The sequence below is a fragment of the Narcine bancroftii genome, chromosome 1 (assembly GCF_036971445.1).
Source record: "Narcine bancroftii isolate sNarBan1 chromosome 1, sNarBan1.hap1, whole genome shotgun sequence".
Classification (NCBI taxonomy): Eukaryota; Metazoa; Chordata; class Chondrichthyes; order Torpediniformes; family Narcinidae; genus Narcine; species Narcine bancroftii.
This window is the reverse complement of record NC_091469.1, coordinates 282,811,174-282,823,703: the sequence shown is the minus strand read 5'-3', so window position 1 is coordinate 282,823,703 and position 12,530 is coordinate 282,811,174. Positions and strand designations below refer to the sequence as shown.

General features: G+C 40.4%; 1 protein-coding gene and 1 long non-coding RNA gene across 4 annotated transcripts in view; one reads left to right on the top strand and one right to left on the bottom strand.

Moving 5' to 3' along the window:
* Positions 1 to 12,530, bottom strand: part of LOC138745085 (uncharacterized) — a 120,066-nt gene that overhangs the window by 89,226 nt on the left and 18,310 nt on the right. The window lies entirely within an intron of this gene.
* Positions 1 to 12,530, top strand: part of LOC138745075 (apoptosis regulator BAX-like) — a 42,581-nt gene that overhangs the window by 12,643 nt on the left and 17,408 nt on the right. For 2 of the 3 annotated variants that reach the window (XM_069902158.1, XM_069902174.1), the window contains exons 2-4: positions 4,451 to 4,499; positions 8,038 to 8,199; positions 9,657 to 9,792. In XM_069902158.1, coding sequence (XP_069758259.1) covers positions 4,451 to 4,499; positions 8,038 to 8,199; positions 9,657 to 9,792 — 347 coding nt within the window. The remainder of the gene's footprint in view (positions 1 to 4,450; positions 4,500 to 8,037; positions 8,200 to 9,656; positions 9,793 to 12,530) is intronic. The other variant, XM_069902165.1, reaches the window with a different exon arrangement.

Sequence of the window (12,530 nt, the reverse complement as noted above, 5' to 3'; positions counted from 1 at the left end):
TATTATGTTTGAACAGGGGAGACTATCACATGATGAGAGAGGAATTGGCCAATGTGGACTGCGAGCACAGGCTAGTTGGCAGAAAAGTTGAGGAACAGTGGAAGATTTTCAAAGAGATTTTTCACAGTACTCAACAAAATTATATTCCCGTTAAAAATAAGGGCAGTAAGAAAGGAAAGAGCCAGCCACATCATGTGCACAAAGTTGCCAAGAATAGTGGGAAACTGAAGGAACGGGAAAACTTTAAAGGCAACAAAGGACAACTAAATGAGAAATAAAAAAGGGAAGGATTATGAAGGTAAATTAGCGCAAAATATAAAAACTGATAGCAATAAATGTAATAAATATATAAAACGGAAGAGGGTGACTAGAGTCAACATAAGTCCCTTGAAAGATGAGAAAGGGAAATTGATGTTGAGTAATGCGGAAATGGCCAAGCCACTGAACAGATATTTTGTTTTCGTTTTCACGGTGGAAGACACATCCAGCATGCCAAAGAGTGGTGATAGGGATGCAAAGGGAGATGAGACCTCGATAAAATAATTGTTACTAAAGAGATAGCAATGAGCATACTAATGGGACTAAAGGCAGACAAATCCCTTGGTCCTGATGGGATGCATCCCAGGATACTGAAGGAAATGGTGGGAGTTATAGTCGATGAATTGGTAGTCATTTACCAAAATTCTCTGGATTCTGGGCAGGTCCTGGCTTATTGGAAGACAAAAAAAATGTCATGCCACTTTTTAAAAATGGATGTAGGCCAAAGACTAGTAACTATCAGCCAGTTAGCTTAACGTCTATAGTTGGGAAAATGCTTGAAGCTGTCATTAAGGATGAAATAGCAAGTCATTTAGAATAAAAGGGTTCCATCAGGCAGACGTTGCATGGATTCAGAAAGGGAATGTCTTGTTTGAAAAACTGCTAGAGTTCTTTGAGAATATAATAGGTGCAGCAGATAGAGGGAAACAGATTGATGTTGTATATTTGGATTTCCAGAAGGCATTTGGAAAGATACAGATGGAGTTGGGGGAAATATATTGGCATGGATTGATGATTGATTAACTGACAGAAGGCAGACAGTTGGAATAAATGGGTGTTTTTCTGATTGGCAGACAGTGGTAAGTGGGGTGCTTCAGGAGTCTGTGCTGGGCCTGTAGCTGTTCACTATTTATATTGATTTGGAAGAGGGGACAGAATGTAGTGTAGCCAAGTTTGTGGATGATACTAAATTGAGTGGAAAGCAAATTGTACAGAGGATGTGGAGAGGCTGAAGAAGGATATAGATAAGTTAGGTGAGTATGCAAAAGTCTGGCAGATGGAGTACAAATTTAGTAAATGCGAGGTCATCCATTTTGGTAGGAAACATATAAGGGCAGATTATTATTTGTAGTGCAGAAGGACTTGGGAGTGCTTATGCATGAATCCCAAAAAAGTTGGGCTGCAGGTACAACAGATTATTAAGAAGGCAAATGTAATGTTGGTCTTCATCACTAGAGGAATTGAATTTAGGAGCAGGGAGGTAATGCAGCAATTATACAAGGTAATGGTGAGGCTGTACCTGGAGTAGTTTGTGCAGTTCCGGTCTCCATACTTGAGGAAGGATATACTGGCCCTGGAGGCAGTCCAGAGGAAGTTCACCATGTTGATCCCAGAGATGAGAGGGTTGACATAAAAGGAGAGTCTAAATTATCTTGGATTATACTCACTCGAATTCAGAAGAATGAGAGGAGATCTTAATAGAAACATAAAATTATGAAAGGGATAGATAAGATAGAGGCAGGAAAATTGTTTTCACTGGTAGGTGAGACCAGAACTAGGGGATACAGCCTCAAAATTAAGGGGAGTAGATTTAAGATGGAGATGAGGAAAAACTGTTTTACCCAGAGAGTAGTGAATCTGTGGAATTCTCTATCCATAGAAGCAGTTGAGGCGACTTCATTAAACATATTTAAGGTTCAGTTAGATAACTTTTTTTTACATAAAAAAGGAATTAAGGGATATTGGGAAAAGGCGGGTGGATGGAGGAGTCAATAATCAGATTACCCATGATCTTACTGAATGACGGAGCAGGCTCGACAGGGCAGATGGCCTGCTGCTCCTGCTCCTATTTCTTACGTTCTTATGTAATCTAGAGCCTGGGGGTACTGTGATTACTTTGAGATGATCAGGGTAGAAGAGATAATCAATTCTAATTTCCTGTCTGGAATGTTGCTTGGCCCAAAACTTGTGTCTCTCCCTTCCAGCCTGTGACTTTATTTCTGTTGCAGAGCAAAATTTGTGCTGGTTTCCTCATAATTGATATTTCTAGATAGGCTAAAAACACAAACTTCTACAGGTACTCCTGTAGAAGTTTACAAGAGTCATCGGTGACATACTGAATCTCAAGATAATAGACAATAGACAATAGGAGCTGGAGTAGGCCCTTTGGCCTGTCGAGCCAGCACCGCCATTTTACAGATCATGGCTGATCACTACCATCAGTACCCCTTTCCAGCCTTATCCCCATAACCCTTAACTCCTTTGCCCACTAGAGTCTTATCTAACTCTCTTTTGAACATAATCAGCGAATCTGCCTCTACCACCCTCTGTGGCAGAGCATTCCACAGATTCACACTTCTCTGGGTAAAAAATTGTTTTCTCATCTCCGTCCTAAAGTGCCTACCCTGTATTCTTAAACTATGCCCTCTAGTCCTCGTCTCCCCCATCATTGGGAACAAGTAATCCAACTTCACCCTGTCTATCCCCCTGATAATTTTGTATACCTCAATCATGTCCCCCCTCATCCTTCTAAACTCCATTGGATACAAGTCCAGTTTTTCTAGCCTTTCAGCATATGTCAACCCCGCCATGCCTGGAACTAACCTTTTAAATCTGCGCTGCACACCCTCTATAGCTAGTATGTCCTTCCTCAAAATTGGAGACCAGAACTGGACGCAATACTCCAGGTGGGGTCTCACCAGGGCCCTGTACAACTGCAGAAGGGCGTCTCTGTTCCTATACTCCAATCCCCTCTTTATGAAAGCCAACATGCTATTAGCCTTCTTCACAGCTTTCTGAACCTGCATGCTAGTCTTCAGTGACCAGTGAACAAGTACTCCCAGATCCATTTGCTCCTCCCCATTCCCTATCTTGTCTCCATTTACATAATACTCAGCTTTACTATTATTGCCCCCAAAATGAATAACCTCACATTTGCTTACATTGAACGTCATCTTCCATTCAGCAGCCCACTCCCCCAACTTGTCCAAGTTCCTCTGCATTTTCCTGACATCCTCCTCACACCCCACAACGCCACCCAGTTTCGTGTCATCTGCAAATTTGCTCAAATTATTAATAATCCCCACATCCAAATCATTTACATAAATTACAAACAACTGAGGACCCAATACCGATCCCTGCAGCACTCCACTCGTCACATCCTGCCATCCTGAAAAAGACCCGCTTACTCCAACCCTTTGTTTCCTATTTCTTAACCAATTTCCTATCCATGTCAGCACCTTACCTCCAATACCATGCTCCCTGATCTTGCCCACTAGTCTCCCGTGCGGTACCTTATCAAAGGCCTTCTGGAAGTCCAAATACACCACATCCACAGGCTCTCCCAAGTCCACCCTCTTTGTCACATCCTCGAAAAATTCCAGGTTAGTCAAGCATGACTAGACGCTGGCAAGTTTGATGTTGGCACCCAGGAATTTGAAGTTCTTGATCCTCTCCATTACTGAGCCCTTGATGGGTCGTGTTCCTCTGACTTCCTCCTGAAGTCCAAAATCATCTCTGACATTGAATGCAAAGTTTTTATTATTACACCTTTTAATGAGTTGATCTATCTGCCTCCTGTACGCTTCCTCATTGCCATTTGTGATTCTGCCAACAACTGTGGTGTCATTGGCAAACTTGTAGGTACCATTGGAATTGTGCCTGACCACACAATCATGAGTGTATAATGAGTAGAGCACTGGGCTAAGCACGCATCCTTGGGGTGTGCCTGAGTTGATGATCAGTGAGGATGAGACGTTAATTCCAATTCGTACTGACTGTAAGGATCCAGTTGCTCAGTTGCCTAGTGCTCAGATGCCTAGAGTTTGTAGCTTCTTGACCAGCCCTGAGATTTCATTTTATCTGCTTCTCCTCCTCCACTCTTCATTCGTTTTCCCCTATCTATCACACACATTTCCTAGTCAACCTCTCTCTTTATCCCTATTCCACACACGTGATCTCATGTGTTCTTCCTCCAACTCTTAGAATCATTGAAACACTAGAGCTCAGAAACAGGCTCCTTTGGCCCTTCTAGTCTGTGCCGAACCATATTATTTTGCCCAGTCCCATTGATCTACACCCAGTCCATAACCATCAATACCTCTCCCATCCACGTACCTGTCCATCGATGTTGCCGTAAACCATGTCATCTAACTGTAGAGTTTGCAATACTCTTATTTTTTTTTATTTTCAGACTTGACAAAGGAAACTCTAAACAGACAATCAGGGGCAATCCTGAGAAGGTTTGTAACTTACTTTATTTTAAAATTCAATTTTCTATATATAGCCTTCGAATCAGTTAAAGCAAAATTACTGTATGAACTGGCTGCTTTCTGTATTCCATTTAGAAAATTGAAAACAAGGCAAAAACAGTGAATATAATAGATCTATAAATCTCTGAAATCTGAAGCAACAAATAAGTTGCACCTTCATTTTTGTCACTATAAACACTAATTCTTATTTCCCTTCAACTGTAAATCTTCAGCTTATTAGAAATCAGGATCTATTTTTGCATTTGCCAGAGTTGTGTATATCCATTGTTCAAGTTATTGTCACAGGAGCAGTGATTAAGTTTGTTTTGTGAGCAATCAGCTGAACACCCCATATATTGTACAAATAAGACACTGTACAAGTGCATAGTTAAAGAGTGAGATCAATTGGTACAGAGCAAAGGCATCATAATGTTACTATTGTGAGGAGAGGGCTCAGAGGAAGTTCACAAAGATGATCTCAGGAATGAAAGTATTATCATATTAGGAATGTTTGACAGGTCTTGGCCTGTACTCATTGGAATTTCTGAGATTGAGGGGGAGATCTAATTTCAAATGGCATGGACAGAGTAGATGTAGGAAGGTTGTTCACATGGAGGAAGAGTCTGGGACAAGAAGGCCCAACTTCAGGATGTAAGGTTAGAACCGAGATATGAAGGAATTTTTTGTTTTGCCAGGTGTGAATCTATGGAATATGTTGCCAATGGCAGTTGCGGAGGCCAAGTCATTGGGTGTCTTTAAGGCAGATTGATATGTTCTTGATCAGCCAGGATGTCAAAGGCAATGTGGAGCTGAGTGGGAAAATGGATCAGCACAGGATTAAATGGCAGGGCAGACTATTTTTGTTCCTATGCCTAAAGGCCTTATGGTCTTATAGGAGCAGGTTGCAGAGAGTGTGACTGGGGTGGGATGGGTCTTTTAACATGTTGGCTGCTTTTCTAAGGCAGTGGGAAGTGGAGTCAATGGATGGGAGTAGTGTTCAGGTGTTGGGACTGAGTGGCACTCAGCTCCCTGCAGTTTCTTGTGGTCTTGGGTGGAGCAGTTCCCATAACATGCAGTGATGCATGTTGACAGGTTACTTTCAATGGTGCAGCTGTAGGAGTTGTTGAGAGACATTCGAAATTTCCTCAGGCTTCTGAGGAAGTTGAGGCACTGGTGGGTTTTTGTGACCATTTCAATGGTGTAACTGGATTTTTTTTTTCAGTTTCTTTACTTTTTATTTGTTTGCATGTGTACATTGTGTCATTTCTTTTTTGCACTATCTTTTTTTTAAATTGTTTTTTCACACCATAAATCACAATAGCCATGATATACACTTTTTCTTTTTCACACATTTACAGTGACTTTTTCTCCCCCCCCCCTCCTCCCAAGCCACTCCCCCACCCCCCCCCCCCCCTCTCATCCATTTTAGGTATATAATCTAGGTTGCATTAATTCAGTCAGACAATGTTGTCATTCAACAAAAATACACCAGAAATTCTACAGAGTCCATTCTTTTCTTTCCTTCTCCTTCCATCAACTTAGGTAATGTTTGTCCCCGGTAGGTTTTCGCTATTGTATTTAATGTAAGGCTCCCATACTTGTTCGAATATTTCAATATTATTTCTTAAACTATATGTTATTTTTTCTAATGGAATACATTTATTCATTTCTATATACCATTGTTATATTTTCAAATTATCTTCCAATTTCCAGGTTGACATAATACATTTTTTTGCTACGGCTAGGGCTATCTTAACAAATCTTTTTTGTGCATCCTCCAAATCAATTCCAAATTCTTTGTTTTTTATGTTACTTAGGAGAAAGATCTCTGGATTCTTTGGTATATTGTTTTCTGTTATTTTATTTAATATCTGATTGAGATCATCCCAAAATTTTTCTACTCTCTCACATGTCCAGATTGCATGAATTGTTGTTCCCATTTCTTTTTTACATCGAAAACATCTATCAGATACTGTTGGGTCCCATTTATTTAACTTTTGCGGCGTAATGTATAGTCTGTGTAACCAATTATATTGTATCATACGTAGCCTCGTATTTATTGTATTTCTCATCGTTCCAGAACATAATTTCTCCCATGTTTCCTTTTTTATCTTTATATTTAAATCTTGTTCCCATTTTTGTTTAGTTTTACCATTTGTTTCCTCATTCGAGATTAGAATTAGATAAAATAGGGGAAAAGATACCTGAACACATATTATATAAATGGGACGAAAAATTGGTACAACATAGAACTTCTCCAGTATTACATCATCTCCTCAATATTTGGAAGAAGATCCATGTAGAAAGAAATAAAACAAATTATCAATTACCAAAACTAATATTGACGCAAAATAAGCTACTCCCTTTTACAATAGACAACCTTTCCTTTAGAGAATGGGGAAAAAAAAGGGATTAAAAGAATAGAAAATTGTTTTTCAGGAAGTAGATTCTTATCCTTTGAACAAATGAGAGATAAGTACAATATAACTGGAGATAGAGCGCTGGCATATTACCAACTGAGATCCTACTTGAAGGATAAATTAGGAAGCAATTTGAGTTTACCAGAGGGAAGTAACCTTGAATATGTGATTACAGATACCATGTTAATCAAAAGATTTATAACAAATATGTATATTAAAATGGTGTAACTGGATGAGGAGATGTTTTACCCCCAGGAATGCAAAACTGTCTGCTATCTCCATCTCAGCACAACTGATGCAGAAGCATTGTTATCATGCTGTTGCTGCAGAAGGTGCCATAGAAAAGAATTTGTAAAACACCATTCACCTAACCACAGTGTGAGGTACTTTTGAAGTGCAGTTGCTCCTCTAACATGTGAAACAACAATGCAGAGGCTCAACCTATTGTATCATGCAGAAAGCTACAACCTCCGATTAGAAATACTCACCTAGAATTTTATGGGAAGATGTTCAGGTTTAAGTTTATTACACATACAGCCAGACTAAACAGCAGTGCACACATATACACGCCCAATTTATGGCATATAACAGTCACGTGTATACATCAACAGATAATAAAAATAAATATATAGGTATTTTAGAATACCGTTCATCCTATTCCCCAGCCTGACAGTCCTGATTTTGATGTTCCAGTACCTCCTTCTTTATGGTTGTGGGTCAAAGACACTGAGATGGGTGGAAAGGGTCCTCAGTAATGCTTTGAGACCTATTTAAGCAACACTCCCAGTGAATGTCATCAAGAGAGGAAAGGGAGACCCCAGTGATCTGTTTCGATGATCCTCTGTATTGAGTTCCAGTCCAATACTTTCCAGCTACTGTCTCACATAAGGATGCAGCTGGACAGGACAATCTTAATATAATATGGGGGCCAGTAGCTTTGCCCTCCTTAACCTGGTGTGCCATTCTGACTAATGAAGAGATGTGGGCCCAGAATAGATTGTCCATTATATGCACATCAAGAAAGTGTGGGCAGCATATATTGTATATCTCAGGGATTTAAGTCTTTTAAAATAACACCTCCCTTGATTTCATTGTACATTTTTGTGCAGGTTTGTTCTAGAGACAATCAAGGAAGAGGATCCAGAGGTACTAATGAGCCCAGAAGATCTTGGTGGGGTCACAGATGAGATTAATGAACCCATCATAAAGGAGATATGCAAAAGTTTGAAGAAAGTTGGGGATGAGTTGAACAGAAATGCTGAACTTCAACAGTATGTTACCGAGCAATATCCAATATGCATTCTCTTAATGGTAACTGATGTAATAAATCCAGATTAAATAAAAATCAGAAAATTGTCGATGCTGAAAAACTGAAATCAAAAAAAGAGAAATCCTGGAAGAACTCACTAGGACAGGCAGCATCTATGGAAAGGTTAATGTTTCATGGACCCTTCAGAACTGGTGAAGAGAGAAAACAAGTTAGTTTCAATCCAAGTTATTGCTGTTGCTGCACTTGACGCACCCCTCGACTGCATTTCATCCCCTGGTCCTCACCTCCTACCCATCAGCCTTTGTATTCAGCAGGTCATCCATCACAGTGTCTTCCAGCTCTGACAGGAGTCCAAGAGCAGACCCTGTTCCTCTGTCAATGTTTTGAATGGAATTACTCTGTTTGTTCCCGTGCTCGCTCTCCCATTGTTGCCGACCACAGCCTAATTTGTGTCACTTTTCCTTGAAGTCTTGACACCTGTTATTTCACCTCTTCCCTTTCCACTGTCTAGATTCACAATTCCTTTATCATAGTATAGAATATGAAATTGCCTTGTGCCTTCCATAATTCATCATTAGTGTTGCCCAGCGCCCCTTACAGCAAGAGAGAGAGAAGCAAAAGAGAGTCCCTTCAGAGTCACTGAGTGTCCATGAGCCACAATGAGTGGAGCAGTAGATGTATGGGGTTAGTAGGTTAATTGGTCACATGGGTATATTTGGGCAGTGTGGCTCATGGGCCGGAAGGGCCTGCTACCGTGTTATATCCCTAAATTAAATTGTTTTGGGTAAATTAAAGATAGTGATGTGGCACAAACCCAGGCTTGTATTAATCCCATCTTCCTGCACTCCACTTGCAGCACTCAGCCACATGGTGTTTCAAGAGCCCAAAATGCTGTGAGAGTGCCTGTCATTATCAAGCTCTCCAGGCAGTGAGTTCCAGGTTCCAATCGCCCATGAGGTGAAGAAAGTATTCCTCAAATCCCCTTTAAATCTCCCACGCTTAGAGTCATATTCGTACAATCACCTAAGCTAACATGTAAGCTCAGGGCAAGAGGGCACAACTTCAGGATTGAAGGGCATCTGTTTAAAACAGATGCAAAGGAATTTCTTTACTTAGAGAGTGGTGAACCTCTGGAATTTGTCACCACGGGTGTCTGTAGAGGCCATGTCGTTGGGTGCATTTAAGGCAGAGACTGGTATGTAGATACCTATCAAAGATATTAGGGAGAAGGCAGGGGAGTAGGGCTGAGTGGGAGAATGGATCAGCTCATGATAGAATGGCAGAGCAAACTGGATGGATAGAATGTCCTACTTCTCATATGTCTTATGGTAACAACCTTATATTTTCAAAGTATTAGAGGATTTTCAATGTGTTTACTGCTTTGGTTTGTAAATTACATTGGGAAACACTGAGTTTCCAGAAGTAACTGAAAATCTCTTTCATGTTTTCTCCTGATAGAGTCATTGATGTAATCCCTGTTGGAGATATACAAGAGGTATTGCAAAAAGTAGCAGAGAGTATATTAACTGCAAAAGGCTTGAACTGGGGAAGAATTGTGACCTTCCTTTATTTTGCTGGCAAACTGGTATTTAAAGTAAGTTGAAAATTATCCAAAAGCTGCTGCTTCATGTAATTAAGATTCACGATTCCTTTATTGTTATGTAATAGTACAGAAATGTAATATTGCACAAAATTTCCTTCGACCTGCTACAAGGTAAAGAGTCAACATTAGTGTTGCCTGGCCCCCTTACAGTATGAGAGAAAGAGAAGCAAAAGAGAGTCCCTTCAGTGGCATGGATTTGCTTCCAGTGCTCCCACAGCCTCTGCAGCTGCACAGACTGCTGTTTGATTCGTCAACAACCTTGAGCTCTAGATCTAACTGTCCGACATTATTAGGAAGCCTTCAGTGCCTAAGACCCTTCAGGAGGCCTTCTTGCCGTCAGCCCCGTCTTGAGTGCCGGCTCTGTTGCCTAGTTCCCATGAGCCAGTCTCCAGCAGCCCGTGAGGGCCTCCTGACCGCAAGTTGCCTGTAGCCTGTGCGGTCCCTCAGCCACTGAGCCCCTCGCTGGTCTGCCGCTGTGGTCACCCTCCTATAGGGTTGTCTCCGCTGCTTTTCCTTCTTAACAAAGTTTCTGTTTCTCTTATCCAGTGCTGGTCTTCCGCTCCCCAGAGTCTGCAACCTCTTGTGGCTGCAGCTGAGGACAGATGCTGTGGTTGCAAAATTTTAGTTTTAAAACACCATCAGCTCCTCTAACATGCTGTGTAGTGCCTGTACAGAGCTGCTGGCATTAGGACCGGGCTGTTGAACCCTTCAGAGCAATGCTTTGTCTCTGATCTATGCACTTCCAGGTCCACATCAGTGGTAGCATTGCCATTTTATCTACTAAACAAATCTTTAAATTCACCCCCACTCTCTGTGTTCCTAATGCTTACATTTATTTTCATACTAATGAAGGTTGCAGGAAAAATGACAACATCAGGCCAGTGTGCCTCAGCTTTGGAGAGAGATTTCCTCTTTTATTTATATGTGCAAATAAATGTCAGTGAATTTCACTCAGTAATTCTTAAAGTACTATTACCCTGAATTGGATTGATATTTGTAAAATAAGATACAATGAATGGCTTATTGTCCTATACGTAAGTGCTATGTGTCAAAGCCTTACTCTCACTGCTTCATTTAAAAAAAACACAAAAAAAAGAGGTAATGAATCTCACAGGGAGTGAAAGCAAAAAGAAAATCACATTTGGCCGTGGTACACAAACATAGGCTGAGCCAGCAGTGCAGAAAGGTCTTTGCTGGTCTTGAATGGCATTATGATGAGAGTCATACAGGGAGGTTCAAGAGACTGGTAGTGGTTAGAAAAAAGTGCACCTAGAGGTGAAGTGAAACACAGAAGTCTTCAGACACTGATTGTAGTGAAAATGCAGAGTAAATGCTGGAGGATCTTAGCAGGTCTCGCGTGGGCCATAGGAGATAAAGATAAATTACCAATGTTTCAGGCCTGAACCCTTCTTCAAGGTGTAAGCAAATGGCAGGCAGGAATTGCGTTTTGCTTATACTTTGTAGAAAGGCCCAGGCCCAAAATGTTGGTAATCTTTTTTTTTCCTTGTGTGGATGCTGCAAGACTGGGTGAGTTCCTCCAGCATTTACTGGGTGTTTTTACACTTAGAAGCACTGGATTCAAGGCTTCTGCCATTGGAATTGTGCATAGAAACTACAGTACATGTATCGTTTGTCAACTTTGTGCCTAAAGATTAAACTAATCTGGACCGTTCTCATTGCCCAGTGACTGATAGTCTCTGTTAACCAAATGAGTATCTGCAGTACTGACATTAGTTACATTGTGGTCATAATGATCTATTTTTCCCTGCTGCAGAGTATATTAAGAGAAGCAGTATTAATTCAACCTAGAGACACAAAAGACTGCAGATGCTGGAATCGAGAGAACTGGCCCCTCCCTTTCTCCTCTTCAGTACTGTCTATCTTCCCTCCCCTTTCTCTTTCCTTTTTTAATAATTTTTTTATTTTTCAAACTATGAACGGTATCAACCAAAATATGTACAAACGTTTCTCATTAAATTTACACAGTGGTCTTTTCTCCCCTCCCCCCCACCCCCCGCCTTTCCCACCCTCCTCTCTACCCATCCCCCTCTAAAACCCATAAAGATTCAATGTATACAATAAAGCCATAAAACAATATTTTCACACAAAGGAAAATAAACAAGAAAAATGTTTTTATTACACATTGAATCTAGTCGTTTTGTCTTATAATTTTCATTCTCCTTTTAGGGGATGGAGATCATAGGCAAGCTCTCTCTGATATGTTCCATGTATGGTTCCCAAATTTGTTCAAATATTATGACTTTATTTTTTAAATTATATGCTATTTTTTCCAATGGAATACATTTATTCATTTTCATTTCCTGCATTGATTTAACCATAAATTTGGCTACTTTATTCTTTTTACTTTTCTTTTGTCCAGTTTTATCCAACATTGGGTCTAAATTAAGGTTAAAATCCCCTCCTATCAATATATTTCCTTGTGTGTCTGCAATCTTCAAAAAAATATCCTGCATAAACTTTTGATCCTCCTCGTTAGGTGCATATATAGTGAGCAAATTCCAAAATTCTGAGTATATCTGATACTTTATCATTGCATACCTCCTTGCTGGATCTATTATTTCCTCCTCTATTTTGATTGATGCATTTTTGTTAACTAGTATGGCTACAACTCTAGCTTTTGAATTATAGGATGCTGCTGTTACGTGTCCTATGCAGTCTCTCTTTAGTTTATGTTCCACTTCAGTTCAATATGTTTCCTGCACAAATGC